The following is an 18,360-nucleotide window of genomic DNA, read 5'->3' as shown; positions in this document are numbered from 1 at the left end:
TGATGTACACGTGGCCAAATACTATGCTCAAAATTAAACAACTCTTTTCAAATATTTAACAGAAACTCCATTCAGCTTTCAAGCTTTTCAAATACAAAAGGAAAGGCAAGCAGCTTTCCTGCTGCCAAATATGGCAGTGATTTTACTAAAATGAGGTCCTTTTGGTCAAGACTTAACTGTGTGCAAACCAAACAAAACTGCCCATCGTTCCATGTCATACCATTCAATGTTTCCTACCTCATACACACAAGTGAACAAAATTAAAAATATAAAAATTTGCATTCATTTCATTCAGCACAACATACTGAGACACGTGAGAAGCACATGTGTAAATTTTCAAAGAGCATTTGAAAATACAGATCCACTTAAAAGTGTACTAAAAGCAGACAGCCACTTAAGCTTTATAAATAATTGTGATCTTGAGTTTTCAAACTTTTGTCATTATTTTGAGGGGGAAAAAAGAAAAAAAAGGATCCTAAATTTTCAAATACAGGCTAGTCTACAGGTATCAAAAGCTTCACAGCATGTGTCCTTTGCATGTGATGCAAACAAAAGAGTGCAGATTTTTACTTTTTAAAATTGAATATTTTAGATGCAACAAAAGGATATTGATTCTTTAAATATATCATCTTAAACTTCTTTCTAGCCGATTTTAAATTACAAAAATCCAAAAATTATCATATTGAAAAGCTGCAGAATTTTCCATTACAAAGCAACAAAGCTCATTCAGTGATTGCTTTCTATCATTGGGAATATTCAAAGTTCTGCCACAGATACAGAGTACTAGATGAAAAAATTGTTTACAACTTAAAAAAAACTTGCTAATAATAAAAAGTGTGCCCCTGCCATCTGCAAACCTGGCAAATGCTCTGGTAATTGCCTTCTGCTAAGCATTAACACTACCTTCCCCTCAACTATCACACAAAAGAGCAACAGATACCCACACCTCTTTTCTTCTTTTTTTCTACAGTCCCAGAAAAAAGACATACTTTCAATAACTCAGCAGCCATTTTATTTAAAGCAGTGTTTTCAAAATCTGAAGAGCAAGACTTTTGTTTTTTTGTTAGGTGAACTGTATTTGAAAATGTCATTCAGAATAAATAAATAAAAAATACAGGTAGCTTCCAAGCCTTTCAGCACGGAACATTCACAGATTTAAAACTAGCTAATATGACCATTTTTGGCCCATGTTCCTGCAGCAACATAACACTAGATTTCATCCAGCTGTTCTTCTATTCGACACAATGAGGCTGCACAAGAGCAGCCTTTCGTCAAGAGCATTGCCTTTGGAAATCTCTGAGATACATGAAAAAGATTCAGTAAACCATGTTCGTGTAAGAGGCTGCTACTTGAATGCTGTTATACAAGACATTATCACTTGAAAGAGAATTTTAAGAAATCTTGATTGTGTCCGCTCAGTATTTTCTGTTTAGTAAGTGTCAAGAAATAAGAAATATTTTTAAATGATTTTGAAAAATTTCAACCATAAATGAACCAACAGTTAAGTGCAATAATCATTTACAAGTTTTTGTATGGTATGATACACTAAAATAATCCAAAAGTTGTCATCAGGAAGCTAAAGAAGAATGAACTAAAGGTATTTTCAAATACAATTCAATTACCAAGAGTTTCTTATCACATGACCTTTGAAAATGCTACAGTAAATAAAATGGAAGCATATATTTCTCTGAAAGTTATTTACACTAAATGCTTCTTCTATTATTCATATATTATTCATATTTCAATATTATGAAAGATTTGTGCTGGTCACTAACTATTACATGTCACTGCTCAACCAAACTCTTTTGAACTGTCCTGAACTTCTATCAAAATTGCTGGTGCACATGAACATTTTGGACAAATATGTCAATATACTCATTTAACTAGCATTACAAATGTTTTCTTCCCCCCCATACACACAAAAATGGGACTTTGTGACAATTAAAACAGTGTAGTAAAAAAAGATGAGAGTTCTAAGTGCATTACTTAAAAATGTCATTTAGCTTAAGTTGGCCAACAAAAAAAAAAGTTTTTCAGTTATAATAAAACCACATTTATTGGAGCCGATCGTACCAATGTCTGGTCAAAAACTGTATACTTTCCCAATCCATCCCATGATGTTTTCCTGGTCCCCCGCTGCCGCAGACAGTTCAGCTGGTGTTGCTCACCAAGGCCAATGTCAAAGAGAATTTGGTAGTCTTTGTGTTTTGGTTTTGTTTTCTTCTTTTTTTAAAAAAGCTTTTAAAACAGTGTTGTGTTCCTACGTCTGGGAAAAGGTTTTAGCTTAACTGAGCAAGAGTGCACCTAGACAAGCATGAAGGCAGAAGCACCAACAGGGACCAAAAATGAAAAAAACACCCTTGAACTGCTGAACTACCTTCTTTAGTGATCAAAACTATTGCCCATAAAAACAAAACAAAATCAAAAAAAGAAAAATCCTCACCAGCTTTAATTTCTACTAGGACCAACTGCAGCAGTTACAAATTGCATAATTAAAAAGAACACTATAGACCAAACTACATACAGCAATGTTCTAGCTTTAAAGTAGTCATATAGTTAAAGATCTATAAAGTATCATTAGTGTAAGCTATTTCTCACTAGTTTTCACTGGCAACAATTATTCTGCACCTATTTCTCGTGTTCAAATGCAAAAACTTAAATATTTAAAAGCTATTCCTTACTAAAAATAAAAGCTCCTGAAAAAAAAAGTATAACATAACAGTAAAAAACACACTTTTCTGTTTTGAGTATTATGAAAGAACCATTGCTCAGTCAAGCCATTACCTTTTCCGCAACATCACAATTTTTCTTTAAAATTCCGAAGGGGAAATTTTCTATATTTAGATCAGTAATAATAAAGAAAAACATGTACCTTTCTGTTGGGATAACCACTTTGACTATGGCTTGCGACAGAGTCTGTATATGAAGTCACATCAGATAATAAACATAGAATATGTGAGTATTGTTAACAAGTAACAAGCAAAAATATACATATGCAATGAAAATACTACACATCTATCACAAGTTTTGCAGGCAATCACTGCTGTGAAGTTATAACTAAGCAATTACATTAAATGCAAATGGTTGTGTCAGTGAACCATAAAGGTTCACTAATTGCAAAGTATCAGAACATTCCTGTCAGAATGTACATTGATGCACTGAATAGGTACTACACTGAATATAATTAAGAAAGGAGTTTTTAAACTTACGAAGCGATTCTAAACTATTTGACTTGGATCATTTAGGTATTACTGTATTCCCAAGTCTTAAAAAAGCCAACCCTAACATTAAAGTGTCATTCAAAGAATCAACAAATTCTTACAAACGTAAATAAAATTGGTAACGTAAATAAAATTGGTTTGTGATTACAAGATACTTACCCTTCACTTTTACTCCCTCAGCTAATACTCTAAAAACAAAGAGAAGTCTGAAAACTGATCCCATAAGTAGCCTAAAACACTGATTTGAGGTCTGGACTAATTATCTTCTATACAAAATACACCAACTTCTCTAGTGTAAGAACAAAATACCCGAATTAAAACGTAGTATTTTCTCTAAAGAAAATAATTTAGATACTGCAATTTGGCAGCCAACAAAAGGGGGGACGTAGGAGAAAAAAATCCAGGGAGCCTGGAGGGGGAAAATGATAGCCAGATTTAAAGCATCACTAAAGTAAGTCAAGAGCCAGTACTGTGGCCTAACACAGACACGAGACAATGTTTCAGTAAGTAGGTTCCCTTGGGCTATAGTAGGGATCCAGTGAGTTTGTAGGCTAAGGGCTGCCAAAGTCAGCCTGAACAATGTACATCTGGGAAGCCACTGAAATACTGTCATAGATGTAGTATTTAACATGAGATATGGCCCAGGGTTCTTTTTTAAGTTACCTTCTCAAAATCTTCCTTGTTTTTTGGTGGGGGTAACATTGGAGCATTAGGATTCTTCAACCTCTCCCTAGGCTGGGCATTGAAAGGCAGTCCCGACGGAGGAGGTGGAAGCGTATGCTCCATCATGGAAGGTGGAATATATATTGGATGTGGTGGTATAGGTACAGCTTTGCCCCAGCCCAGCTTCATCTCAAAGGACATAATCATCTTGCCTAAAAGAATGGGGAAAAGGGGAAGAAGTCATGTTATAAATTAGTTCTGCACTTGCCTATTTCTCATTGTATGTGCAGTATTTAGATACATTTCTCAAAGTCTACCAACTGCTGCTTACATTGTTCATTCATGTAACACACCTACCAAACTATACCTTATGTAAATAAAAGCCTATTGCATTAATTATTCCTACAAAGGTACTACAAGTCCAGAACTGAAAAGTATGTTCACCATTCAAATTCTTTAACGCTCTTTCAGCATCTCTCCTGTTCATAAAGGCGACAAAGCCACAGTTTCTTTCTCTTGCTCTTTCTTCATCAGTTCTTGGCCACATAATTTTGACACTTGCTAATGGTCCGAAACGTCCAAATTCTTGACATAACATCTCTTCATTCATCTGCAGGGGAAAAAAAAAAAAGGCAAAATTTGGAATAATCTACTGTATTTCTACATTCACATCCATGTCCAAATACTGAGATTTTTCTCAATTTCTTGGTAAACAGGAACAAAGCTATTCATAAACATCTCCCCAATAAAATATGCCTTAAAATAAATATAACCACCCACTCACAGTTTTCTAAGAGATATGATTGTTCTCACAGCTATCTATGGACAAGTAACTTCCACTGAGCATTTCTGCTTTTAGGAACTGACAGTGTTAACACTAACTTTTGCAGGACTGAGCATTTACTCAAATGAATACTGCCTCTACAGTCACCATTTCTACCTACGGGTTTAAACCTATGCATATGATTTAAAATAAAATAATTAGTGGAAAAAAATAGCTACTGAAAAAATGTAACTGGGCCCAAATATACCAATGCTGCACTTAACTATTTGGCTCAAAACTTACTTGAGGATTAATGTTTCCAAGATACAAATTTGTTGTGCTTGGATCTCCAACATCATGTGACCCTGGGGCATAATCATCCAGTACTACGATGAGGAAAAACAGGAAATAAAAGCCACACAAGTCATATTTTACATGCATCTAAACAACAACACTGCATCAAATGAAGAATGAATCTATATTACCACCAGACGATCTATTTCGTCTTGAAGGAGCATCCACTAAAACAAAGAAACAACAACAACAAAAAAATCAATAAAGGGTGCATGTATGTCTATATATTTATAAAAATATTGTCTCCAAGTTTTCTAGACCAAAAATAAAGACAGCTACTTACTTGAGCGACGTTGGCCATCTGAATCTGACTGAGGTGGCTCAAAACGACTCAATCTACCTTTTGTTTTATGTCTTTCATCACGCTCCTCTTGTATTCTACAAAAAAAAAAATCAACACAACAACTGGGTATCTCAGATTTTTATTTAAAAAACAAAATCAATTACATTTACAAATATCAATTTTTAATATTAACATTGGGATCAAACTGCTACTATATCCCAAATTCTGTTTAATCAACTGGAATCTAACCACCAAAATGACTCCAGACGTGGTGCTTCCCCACACAAACTGCCAGGCTGCTTTAAACTCAGGTAGAATGGGTTAAGTTCAAGAACCAGTTTACAAAATTAGGAGCAAGAACTCTGCTCTGAAGAAAAAAAACCCGAAACCCAAATTAAACTGACAGAGGCCAACTGACCTTTCAGACAACTTGTCAAAATACACACAGCTCCTGAGTGTCCTTTTCTGTTCCTATCTTTCTTAGCCATAGTTATGTAGACTATCACTGTGCAGAGCAATAGACTCTCCCATTCAAACATGGCCAGCACTCACAGGACCCCATCTCAGTTTATACTTCTGACAACAACAGTCACAAAAACTACAAGTATTTGGCTACTTGTAATATCATCTTAAAACAGGATACAAAGATACTAGACACCAGGAATGCCTGGCTGTCACTTCAATTCATTTATACCAACTAATAACCAGACAAAAATAAAGTCTACAGCTTCAATTATTTAAGTTTAAACTATTTAAAATTAAACATCAGAACAGCCATAAGTGTTTTTGTACTATTCTTTTCTAATGCACATACACTAGGTTATTTGTATAGCACCCACAGCTATTCTCACCAAGCGCATTCGTCTTTTTCTGCTGTGCTATACACTTAAGAGGCAATGAATCTGCTTTGGAAGCTCCCTTCATTTTGGTTTCAAGTCTAAATAACCCAAAGTATATCTCAACTTCAGCTTAAAGAAGTCTTATTTCTGCTATATATAGAAATTCACTCTACAGTTCCTCTCAAGAGCCCCTGGCAATACACTGCACTCTTTCTGATCCTGGAACGTCAGGAGACTTCAGTCAGGCAGCAGCCGACCATCCCGACAGACCACGCAGACCTGAACACGCAGCTACCACTGCAGCTTCACACTCTGTTTAGGATTGTCATGGCTGCTGCTGCTAAGGAAATCCCACCATTCCACAAGTATTTAGGGGGAGGAGGGGGGGACACACTGTAAAAATAATAAAGCAAGAACCATTCAAATATTGCTGCTAAAAAGCAGAACTTGGTGTCATCTTTATTTACAGTAACAACTAGACTTACTGCTTTAATTCTTCTTTAAAAAGTTCCAAATTACTCTTTTTCTTTTCTTTCTCTCCTTTCTTCAAAGGCTGAAAGTAAACATTTATCAGCAAACATCTCAGCACACAGAATGAAACAAAACATACAAATTATATGAATATAGTGAAGTTTAAGGTAATTTTCATGCAATTTTACCCACAGGTTTCAAATCAAGTAAACTACAGAAGGGGAAGAAAAAAATAAAAGACTTGAAAACATTACAACTGAATGCTATCAAACACAAAACTAGAAAATACAAAATTAAGAATAACTTTAAATTATGTTACTTGTCATTACTACAATGAAGTCTATATGATCAAACACACTCTACAACATACAAATTTAAGTATCTGTAAAGTATTTTGTCAGTCTGGTCAATTTAGAAACTTATCACAAAAATTGATTACAGCCCTAGCAGGACTTCATGCTCTATTAAATTGATATCTACCTATATACAGTATGTATATTTCCAAATATTTTATTCACATTTTATGTGAAAAGAATTTCTTTCCTTTGCTTCCTTTTGGCTACAAGTCTGAAGAAAATTACTCCAAATAGAAGCCTCAGGAAAAAACACTACTAAATTACAAAGAATACGGACACTGTAATACTTTTTATTTTCTATTGTAACATATGCACCTTAACTAAGTCATGTGAATGCTCAATTTCTAAAACATTGCTTTTATGTAATCGGATTTAAATGAAAATGTTTCCAATAGGCAGACATACAAAATATTTATTGTGTTACACACTACAGCTTTGGAAAAACTGGACTTCCTACTCACCCCAGGCAAAGTTGTTTGTTTTTGTTTGTTTTTGGGGATGGTCTGCCAAATAAATAAAATCATTTTTACCTCATTATCTTCAATCACCATTGGGACAGGGCAAGTGAGTAAACTGCATTACTTGATAAGTATTTATGACAATTTTGAAAAGCAGTAATATTTTTACAATACAAAAACTTGCATAAAACAAAATAGAGTTCAGCAGGACAAAAATGCTACCCACAATTTCTGTAACTGTAGAGCTTTACATACAATGAATATCAAACTGCCAGCCAGTATTACCCCACTGTTCTCACTTTAATTACGTTTAAAGTTGAAGAGAGGCTAAAATGGGAATATCCACAACATCACATCTCATTCCCCCACTCTAGCAGGCAGTACCACAGATGTTTTATGTAAGTTTAAAGATTGTAGTAAGCTCTTATTAAATACTTCCGAGATATTTACCAAAACAAACACATCACTACACATACATACGAGTAATAGTCAAGTCATATGTAATCAACATGACTTGAAAACCAAGTTTGTCAAAAACAAATTGCTCCCAATTATTTTTATTTTGGAATCTCAGTTTAAAAACAAAACAAACAATAAAAATAAAGAAAAAAAAAAGAAAAAGAAATGATGCCGATGTCAAAAAGGAAAGAGAAACAAGTATTTCACCTTCAAAAACCTGCAAGGTGCATAGCTCAATGAGATGAAGGGAACTACTTGATCATTATGAAAATAATTAAATTAATTAATAAAAACTCCTTAAAAATAAACTAGAAAAGTTTAGATCAATATAAAGGTCAAATTTTCATAAAAATAAATATTTAAAAACAATTGGCAGCAACAAGAACTACTTCTAAAATTTAAAAAATTCTCAGCATCAGAGATATTTGCAGCAGTCATCAAACACGTATTTCACAGATGTGATACAACAAAACATACAGCACCCAAATTAGAGTGCACTATTAGAGAAACATATCAAGATGGATACAGAACTATCAGATCTCTGCATTTTTGCCTTTCAGTTTAAGATTAAGAAAAATTCAAATTTTTGCTTCTTTTATTATGTGACAAATGCAGATAAAAGTATTCTGCAAGATCATATGGCTCTACTTTAAAAGCACTTCAAATGAGACTGTTAAGCAAGGAGTTAACATTCAGACAAGAAAACTTACAGGCTTTTTGGTTTCTATCATTAGGAGGGATGGAGGCTTCTCATTAGATGGTTGGCTTGGTTGATTTTTTTGATCCGAAAATCGTGATGAGGGCTTATAGATTTTACCCCTCTTTTCATCTGTTTCATGTTCCTCTGAAATTATTAACAAACTATATCAGTTAATACTGCATGATACAGTTACAGGATAGAAAAGTGTTTTAAGTCTTGTCCATTCAACTCAATGTATTATTTTAAAACAGCTAGAAAGATATGCTAATCCAAATAGTCTAAATGCAGTATGAAGGAAAAAACATAGATATTTTATAAAAAGGGTTTTGCCCGTTACAATTAAAAGACAGATCATGTGCCAAGTTAAAGGGCAAACCAGGTTTTGGCAGCATGTTCATTTGCTGTTCCAAATGCAATACATTTATTCTAAAATGCATTTAAAAGCAAATCATTCATTCAAAAGCCAAAAGATCTCCCAGCACCACCCACTGAAAGAAGATGAGTTATACCTTTAGAGGCATTAACGATTCCTCCTCTTACAAAAGTTTTCACTTTATTGCCATCACTTCCTTCAAAGGCAGCAAGGAATTCTTCATAAATTTCTGCAGCAGCTTTCTCATCCTCCTACAGAGCAAATGTTAATCTATTTACTATCAGTACAGAACAGCCTCCACTAGACAACTTTTCTTAAATTAGCTAAGTGACATGCCTATTTATATTCTAGAGTTTATGCTACGAACTTCATCAAACAAGTTTCAATTTTAGACAAAAGAATTCAAATTACAGAATGTGGGCAGAGATGGGCATTGACACTTCGAAAAACTAAGTCTGTACACTCCAATATAACTGTTCATTTACTTTAGTTTACACGGCCATTGAAGTTCATTAAAAAGAAAGGAAGAGGGGCATGAGGCTGGCACTCTGCATTAAGCTGAGCATGAGAACATATTCAATTTTACACGTTGTGGCCAAACTGTGTAACTGAAGATTAGCAATACGATCTTTTTTTTCGCACTTCCAAAGGAAGAATTTAATTCCTTAACTCTAGCAAGACAAGAAATGCAGCACAAGCACTTCTCTTTAAGCTAGTGTTTTCACAAATAAAGCAGGAGAAATCCCACTGAAATACAGTATGTACTCTGTGTGAAAGGCTCAAAGACTAAGATTTTCAAAACTTTACTCTTAGCAACCGAACATTAGAACCTATCTTGAAAAAACACATTAATGATGAAATTTGGCGACTGAAATTGTTGTAACCTAATATTGAGCTAACTTCAGCTCCACACACACAAAAGTATACATAATTACCTTCTTTTTTAATTCTTCTTGCTCCTTCTTGCTTAGAGTTCTTTTGGCAGCACTCATTTTGCCAATACTGAATGCTTTCAGCTTACTTTCCATCAGAGGCTGCAAAAAAGAATAAGTCAAAAAAAGTTAAATGTTCAGCAAAAACAAAAAAAAATGTTATTTTTCACTTTGGTTCACTTTGGTCTATACCAGGAGCTTTTTACTTGAACGCCTTAATGAGTGACTTAATTTGCAGATGATTAAAGTATTTGGAGAACAAAAAATAACTGACTACATAGGTTTGTCTAAGACAGTAATTATCTAATACAAGAAAAAAAGTCTATATTGTGAAAAAAGATTTATCATTAGCTTATTGAGAATTCACTCAACATGCCATTCGGAGACAGTCTCTGCTGTAATCTGAGGGAAATGGGCTGTAAAGGCCTTGAAACTGTACCACTATGCAAAACATAATTTTGTAAGTTTGCAGAGAAATAAGCTTTGCATTTTAATTACATATTGATCCTGGAAAATTTTCAGCAAAAAAAATTCAAATGATTTTTCTAATTCTTTGGCTAGAAGACTTTGTAGTGTCAAACAGGCACAATTAAAGAACTGAATTACGGTATATTAGGGTTTAGATGTAGTATTTTTGCTGGAAGAAAAAAAACATTCCTGAGGCTTTAAGCTAGTAGTCAAATGAAACAAGAAATGCACACTTCACAGAAATTCATTCTGCCTCAAATAATTTAATTGGCATTCCTCACTTCTTGAAACCCTGATCAAAGCAGGACTCCATGCACAAGTCATCTCTGAGTAGCACTGGCATTTTTGGGTAGCAATGACAGCTAGATAAAGCACTGGAAAGGAAAAGAGAATGGAGACCACACTCAGAAGACATGAAGAGTGGGAAGATGAGACTTCTCTTGAAAATTCTGTTTAACACAGTAGCTCATAAAGAAACAATACAGAAAAAAAAAAGTCCCAAGGAGGAGAACATAAGTTGTTACCCTTCATCCTCAGAATTATGAGGATGAACAGTTAAAAACAAACAGAAAAGTCAGAAGCCAATAATTTAAAAAAAAGTTTATTTAGGAAAAATCTTCTGTGGAACGGCTTTTATTTCTAATATGTATTTTCTACACAGAATCTGCTCACTTAATATGAAACATCACTGTGAAAAAAAAAAAATTTCAGATACCTTTCATTTATGATCCTTGTTGAATATCACAAATACCTCGTAGATCTGTCCTAAGCAAAGGCTCTCAAGTGAAATTAAAGAAACAACGGGTCTCTGAACTTGTCAGTTATAGACAAGCATAGCATCAAAATGCTTTATATTTCTTTGAAAGAAGTTTTGCCCTTGATAATTGAAAGCACAACATTCAATTACAAACTAATGCAATGTTGTATGTGGACTCATCTGATTTATGATGCTAAGCTTCTCAATAGAAGCTCCTGTGACAGCTTTATCAGCAGGTTTTCATGCATCTACATCTTTTGCAAGTTTATAAAATCCTCTTTTCATGTTGTCCAAAAGACTATATTAATTTTCATATGACAAGCAATATACAATCCAGGCAAAACGTGGACGCACTACTATGGCACAGCAACACTGACAATACAAATATTGTACTTCTATCAGAAGCTTATACCAACATCAGGAAAGGATACAAGATAGCTACAGTGCTGCCATATGAGTGTATGTTCTAGTGATACAGCAATGGAAGCAGCTTTAAGAGCTCTAGCACTAAGATCTCACTTTAGAAACAGTCTCAGAAAACAACCTTCCAAGTGACTGGAGCAGTATAAAATTAATATAACTGCAATTCACATTTCAGTAGGCAATTATAACAATAGTATTAACCTTAGGTGGTAGCTTAAAAAAAAAAAAAAAAAAAAAAAAAAAAAAAGGAAAAAAGAAAACAGAGCCACAGACTACTGAAAGGCCTTCCCTTCTTTCCCTTACTTCCCTTAAAAAGCAAACAGAAAAGATCATAGTGGAAAGAATAAGGTAGAGGATAGAGACAGAAAACTTCCTGTCGAGTAAGCAAGTCACTGCATGAAGGAAAACTACTGTTAGCCATAAAATTTCAACAACAACCATAATATGAGAGGAAGAAGACTAGCCAAATGTTCTTACCTTTTTTAAAAGTATATTCTAATAGAAGAAAAAATGGAAGTTTAAATCAGGGCCATATTATTTCATCTTTGAGGAATCAACTGTGTACAAAAGCCACTATAATATACACTGACTCTAACAGTTACTCAGCCTGGATTTTGAGCTGTACATCAAAATAAGAGTTAACTGTATACAATCTTTACACACTTCTACCTGTTTAAACATCTGCTATTAATGCAGTATCATTCAGTACAATTTCATACATTAGCAGTTTTTTAAACTCTGCAAGGAACATTCTTCACTGTGAAAAAGAATGCTTTATTCACAAATATCTACAAATTATACATTCATTGATGGGCATCCAAAGGCTGACTGCAGTAAACAGGATTTCCTTAGGCAATAACAGGTTTATTTTGAGGTTCTGGGCCTGGGGCTTCATTTTTTTAATCCTGTGAACTTACATGGGTGTCCGCAGAGCCCGTGTTATGCACTGCATCTGACGCTCTGACCTGGGCAGAGAACAAAGAAGAGGTGAGGCAAAGGAGGAAAACCTCAAGGAACAAACCCTGATTTTTCCTTTGGATGTGACTTCATTTCAACATTCAAACACAAACATGCAATAACAAAGATACACACAACAGATTTAAGTGTACAGCTGAGAAATGTCACAGCATGAACAACCTCTACATAGAGACAAAGAAAGGATAAGAGCTGTTCTTGCTATAATTAAAAATATCAACATTTTCCAAAGTTGGATTTTATAAACTCACTCCTAAAACCATTACAATTGGAAAAAGGAACTTAGTTAAACTGAATCTGTAGAAGCCATCATTAAAATGCTTTGTCTTATTTGCCTCCCAATAAAATCATTTCCAAAACTCCTCTCAGTATGTTGCACATTGATATTCCTGACATGCCTGTAATCCATCAATTTAAGCCTTACTTGTGATACGCCCTAGCTAGAATCATCACTTTAAACTAAACTATTACTGAATTTTCGAAATGCATAAAAGTTTCAAGTATGCACATGTAATGTTGAAGTGCCATTTTGAAAACACTGCACTGAAATTCACTACCTTACAAACTATATTTTTTTTTCCTTAAACTTTGCTCTCTTTTCAGAAAAGGACACAGAATGCCACAGTCAGAAGTCTAAAACTGTATACATACCATGCATATATACTACACTGTATATGCACATGTAAGCTACTGGACTACCACATGAGCAGTAGTTTAATAAGCTTAAGTAATGAAGAACACTCCAACAAACAGGACAGAAAAATATATTTTTGAACTATGTAATGCCCGAATTTATCGATATAAGTTCTGCTAAGAGGTGCTACATATACAATTCATATTTAAATTGGAATTTATGTTCAAATAAAGTCATACTGAAATTTTATTATAGATTTTCATTAACTGAAATTCATTCATTAGTTACAGATCATTAGCATTTTTCCTGCGAAGCAGAAGCTTGCAGCTTCTATCAGAAGTAATAATATGCTGTGCTGCTTTTCATCATTCCAGAATGGACAAGCACCAGATGCTATTTTAGAAAACAATTTACTAAAAATTGCTACCATTTCCCATCAAGCATTTTCATCAATTAAGACAGTGATATTTATCTTCAATACTTCTTAGAGTCAAATAAATCCAGAAAAAGAATGGCAGACAGAACTTGAAGGCCTGGCACTAAGTCCACCAAAAGCAAAGAAGCTAACCACCACCACCAAAGCAGTAGGCACACACTTAAAAAGATAAATCTCAAAGGTGCACTGATAAAATGTTGGCTTCCTTAGCTACTAGCAGGAGGGAAGTCCCAATCTTGCTGAGGAAAATGGTGTTTGTGGCAGAGAATTAACACTTCTCAGTTTTCAATATCAATGCCCTTTGGAAAGCTACTCCTTCCAACAAGGATGAGTGCTGACCCTACCCACAAGAGGAACAAAGAAGGTGTCACATTCAGTAACAAATAGTAACAGTGAAATGCAACGATGCTGTTTTAGACACAGTAGATGATACCCTAAGGCAAAACATGAAAAATTGAACAGACACTGAAACTGTTTCTGCAACAGAACAAACTCAGGCTGCTTTACAGCAGCTTAAGACTTTGAATTACAAATGGAGAGCAGCATTCAAGACATTCTGAGGGCCAACAGCAGCCTGTGACCGAGACAGTCTGGAGGTCACTAAGCTGAAGCACAGGGGAATTCTGCAACCTCCCAGCAGGGACGCATGTGCTGTGAAATAAATTATCTCCAAATATCGGTGCAGTAACATAATTTCTACTAAGGCTCCCTCCAAGGACTTTTTCTGAAAAAAAAGTTTTAGTTTACACTAGCAAGTTTATGGGACATTTTTTTCCAGTGCCCATTAGCAGCTTTGCAGACAGCCTCGTTATTCTCTTCAACAATTCCTGGTTTTAGGTCTTCTTTTCCCATCTGAAAAAAAAAAATGACTCAAAGTTTTGGTACTGCTTTTGACCACCAGCAATACTCATTGAAGCACAACACAGACATAATTCTTGACAAACTGCAAACTTGTGAATAGCAGCTACTAACTACATATATGTATATATATACATACATATATGCATAAAAAAAGTTCTCACAGCACTAGACTTCGCATCCATTTGCACTTGAATGATGAAAGGGTTAAGGTATTTTTCCTAAGAGGTGTATCAGCTGAGTTGACTTAACACTATCAAATGATGTTGCCTACCTACCTTGAAAGCCAGAACAGGATTTTTTTTCTCTTTTTTTAATCATGATCAACTCAACTGACTAGCTGTTGAAATAAAAATACTCAAAGTGGTGTTCTGCAGTCGATGACTTCAGAGATACGAGGATAACTCGCTTCATGTTCAAAACACCAACAGGAAAAAATGTGACAGGTTTATCTTTCAATAGCATTGCCAGCAGAAACAGTCTACAAATCTCCTGTTATGCTCATCTCCCTGCCCCTAAAACTCCACACGAAACCTATCGTTCTTTACTAGGTTATTTTTGATCACTTTCTCAGTCTCTTTCACTGCACACGTCCCTTAAAGAACATCACCAGAACTCAAGCAGCACTGCAGGCTGCTTGCACAAACTGGCAGTAAAATAAAGCCTTGTCAAACTGCAGTTTTGGAGGGCAGATGGCTCAAAGCTCCTTTACTGAATATAGCCAAGCTACTCAACTTTCAAAAAAGATTCAAAAGACTATATAAATAAAACTGATGACAAAATCCTATTAAAAAAGCAGAGCCCAGAACTCACTCAGATTTTGACATTTAAATTTCCTTCCCGTCTCACAGCTGCCTCCAAATAAAACAGGAGAGAAAAGATTGTTCTTCCAGGTCTTCCTTCCTGAAAGGAATGCAAGTGCCCATAAATCCAGCACAGTTTCCCTAGACTGGATAATCTCTGGGTAAAACTGGCACAATACCATTATTTCACAAATGCCTCACATATTCTATATGATAACTTAAAAAAAAAAAAAAGTTTTGTTGCTAAAACTGGTGCCATTTAGTGAAACAAAGTGCAACAAAGTTGCCAATAAAATTCAAACAGAGTACTGTACCCTTCAAAATGATGAATGGGATCTTTAGAATTGTAATGGCTGCAAACTTAAATTGAAATATAACTGATAGCTTATAGGAAAAGTGTTCAGGAGAAAATTTGGTGTAAGACACTAATCGTCTTTCCACAGCTTTCCTTGATCTTGTCTTCCTACCACACAGCAAAGCTCAGAGTCACACAGAACTACATCACCCCTCCTGATGTAGCTGAACACCGAGGAAAGGGATGGCTGGGCAGGTTCAGCCAAACCAGTATCCTTTTCACATCTGCCCACAAACCATCTAAAAGGGACAATGTGGAGGAGCTGAGGCTGGAAAACTGCCTATGTCAGCCCTGCCACCAAGAACACAGAAACGTAACCACAGTATGTATTAAGATGCTAAAATGCAACTGGGGGTGGGGGAAGTTCCATTTCAGAACCCAATTTTTCTTCTTCTTTTTTTTTTTTTTCCTCCTTTCTTCTCTATCAAGCAGTTTATGATGAAGCCAAGAAAAGAAACACTTCCAAACATCTGCAACTTAAGCTTTATAGCTCATGTGTTTACTCTTCACATGTACTAGAATAGTACATACTAATATTACTCACTACTTAAATAGACATCATTTGAAAGCATAAAAGTAAATGGAAAATTGTTTCCTCTGAAGTACTTGCAAGAAATGCCATTCCACTGTAACCCTAAACTCAGGTGAAGAATACTTAATTTTTTCGTGCTAGAGATAAAATAAGAGAGACATCTCCTTTTGTATTTTCATCAACACAGAAACTCTCCTGCTCTGTTTCACAAGGTGCACAATACCACAGAGAAAGTTAATGCTCATCAGTTCCTTGTCCTTCAGAATTCTTCATCTCATGAGAAGTCTCCACACTTCTAAAGTCTTGTTCTTCATATATTTTAACTTCTTTATGAAAGTCATCCATACACCAGCAGGCTTTCTTAAACATTTTATTAACACATACCGTTACTCAGAGGCCAAGGAAACATACTCGAAATTAAAAGAGTGTTTATAAAACACCAACTTTTACAATTGAAAATGGGAAACTACAACTTGATCCAAGCAGGTAGTTTTCTCTTCTGCCATGTAGTACCCAATTTTACACAGTGTTAAATGTAAGACAAGACAACAAGCAATATAGTCATCATCCTCAAAAGATGAAAGAAAAAATGGTAGCCATCCAAGCAAATAATATTACATCTAGCCTCTATTTTCCCATCCTAAATTTGTCCGTTATTGCTATTTCAGAGGCAGATTTTACTATCCTAGACTTAAAGGAGCAACGGAATAGATTTTGCAACACATTTCACAGAGAATCTTTCAAATTTATCTAACCTCATAAAAAGCAGCTACCAACAGTCACAATGACAACTGGTGCTCCTGAAGAGATAGCATCTCCCTGACCCTTCTCAAATAGTGAATCAAATAGATAATGCTTGACTGAAATAAACTGGATTTTATCTTATAAAGCAAAATGATTGTCTAGACAACCACCATATGTACTGAAAGAGAGAAGCCTTATATTAGTACAAGTGCTAAAGCCTTCAACTGCTACAGCATAGCAGAACACAAAAAATAAAATGCCATTCTCTTCTCCCCAGGATATCGGCTAGAAGCCAGAAAAGGAACATCTTGAAATTGCCATTAAAATATATACTACAGAGTCTATAAGAACCTATTTGCAAGCCAATTTTGTTTGTAAACGCAATTACACTTACTCTTACACATTTAATTTGACATTTTTTAGTAGGCCCACTGAGTTCAATAGGGTAGTTTCGTATGAACAGGTAAGTGTCTGCACACATCTTTGCAGAACACAGAACCATGACAGGAAACAATTCTTCTAAACTAACAGCTGTTTAAAAATATATATTTTTTAATATATATCATCTCTACAAAAACATTACACTGCCAAATGAAAAACCTAAGGTAAAACTCCAGTAAAAAGGGAAGAATCACCTCAGTTGTTTTTGTGTACTATGTTATTGGTTGCAGTAATTAACAAGTTATTAACAACTTACTATTCTATGTCTAATTATACTTTTTTAAGTCCCAAAATGTCTTATTTCCCAGAAGCCTCTCTCCATAAAGTACAATCTACTGTGTTATCTACTGTGTTATTAACCAATACAGATCTGTCTAAATCTTGGTTTCAGTTCCAAGTCAAAGGTAAGATTCAAAGAAATTTCTCTGACAGTAACTCAAGTAGATCATAAAGAACCTCTCTCTTAAGGACACCAACTACTGAATGAACATCAAGAGTGTTTCACGACTATGACTCAGTTGGCTTCCTAACAAATAAATATAGATGAATATATAGATATATCCTATTTTAGCTGAACATAAAAACGCTCAGCAATTATCACTGTATAGGAACCAAAATTCCTCAAGCGGAATGCGGCTCCTCTCTCTTCACTGATTTTCACAGGTAACAAAGACTGGAAGAGTTTTCAGGACCTGAGACACCCAGCACTCCCTCGCTCTGCCCCCGGGCTGCGCGGGACCGTCCGGGGCCGCAAAGGGCCGTCACCCCCGCGGCCCGGGTCGCCCCGCGGCTCTCCCTGCTCCTCCCCGCGGGGAAGGCGCCCGGGGCCCGTGCTGGGCAGGGCGGCCCGGGCCCACAGCACGGCCCGCGCCCAGGCAAAGGAGGAGCCGTGCGGGGAAAGCGCGCGGGGGCAGAGGGCGCAGCTCGACCGCGACCTTGTGGGAACCGCCGCAGCTCAACGGCAAAGCGAGGCGGGACCCTCCATCTCGAGGCAAGAACCAGCAGCGGTGACCGCGCGCCCGGCGCCAACGCGCCGCCCGCCCGCCCGCTGCACGCGCCCGG

The 18,360-nt window shown here is 35.8% G+C and overlaps 1 protein-coding gene across 3 annotated transcripts in view; it reads right to left on the bottom strand.

The window, feature by feature from the left end:
- U2SURP (U2 snRNP associated SURP domain containing) overlaps positions 1–18,360 on the bottom strand; it is a 37,948-nt gene that overhangs the window by 19,286 nt on the left and 302 nt on the right. Inside the window, exons 2-12 of one of the 3 annotated variants that reach the window (XM_026040007.1) lie at positions 12,438–12,485; positions 9,876–9,974; positions 9,077–9,191; positions 8,578–8,711; positions 6,609–6,676; positions 5,285–5,379; positions 5,133–5,168; positions 4,951–5,033; positions 4,329–4,494; positions 3,885–4,096; positions 2,873–2,916 (exon numbers count right to left, since the gene is read on the bottom strand). In XM_026040007.1, the coding sequence (XP_025895792.1) occupies positions 2,873–2,916; positions 3,885–4,096; positions 4,329–4,494; positions 4,951–5,033; positions 5,133–5,168; positions 5,285–5,379; positions 6,609–6,676; positions 8,578–8,711; positions 9,077–9,191; positions 9,876–9,974; positions 12,438–12,485 (1,100 nt within the window). Of the gene's footprint in view, positions 1–2,872; positions 2,917–3,884; positions 4,097–4,328; positions 4,495–4,950; positions 5,034–5,132; positions 5,169–5,284; positions 5,380–6,608; positions 6,677–8,577; positions 8,712–9,076; positions 9,192–9,875; positions 9,975–12,437; positions 12,486–18,360 lie in introns of those variants that run through there. The other 2 variants (XM_026040009.1, XM_026040010.1) reach the window with 2 other exon arrangements.

The sequence above is a fragment of the Nothoprocta perdicaria genome, unplaced genomic scaffold (assembly GCF_003342845.1).
Source record: "Nothoprocta perdicaria isolate Ctin4 unplaced genomic scaffold, notPer1 scaffold_25, whole genome shotgun sequence".
Classification (NCBI taxonomy): Eukaryota; Metazoa; Chordata; class Aves; order Tinamiformes; family Tinamidae; genus Nothoprocta; species Nothoprocta perdicaria.
This window is presented reverse-complemented; position numbering and strand designations above follow the sequence as displayed.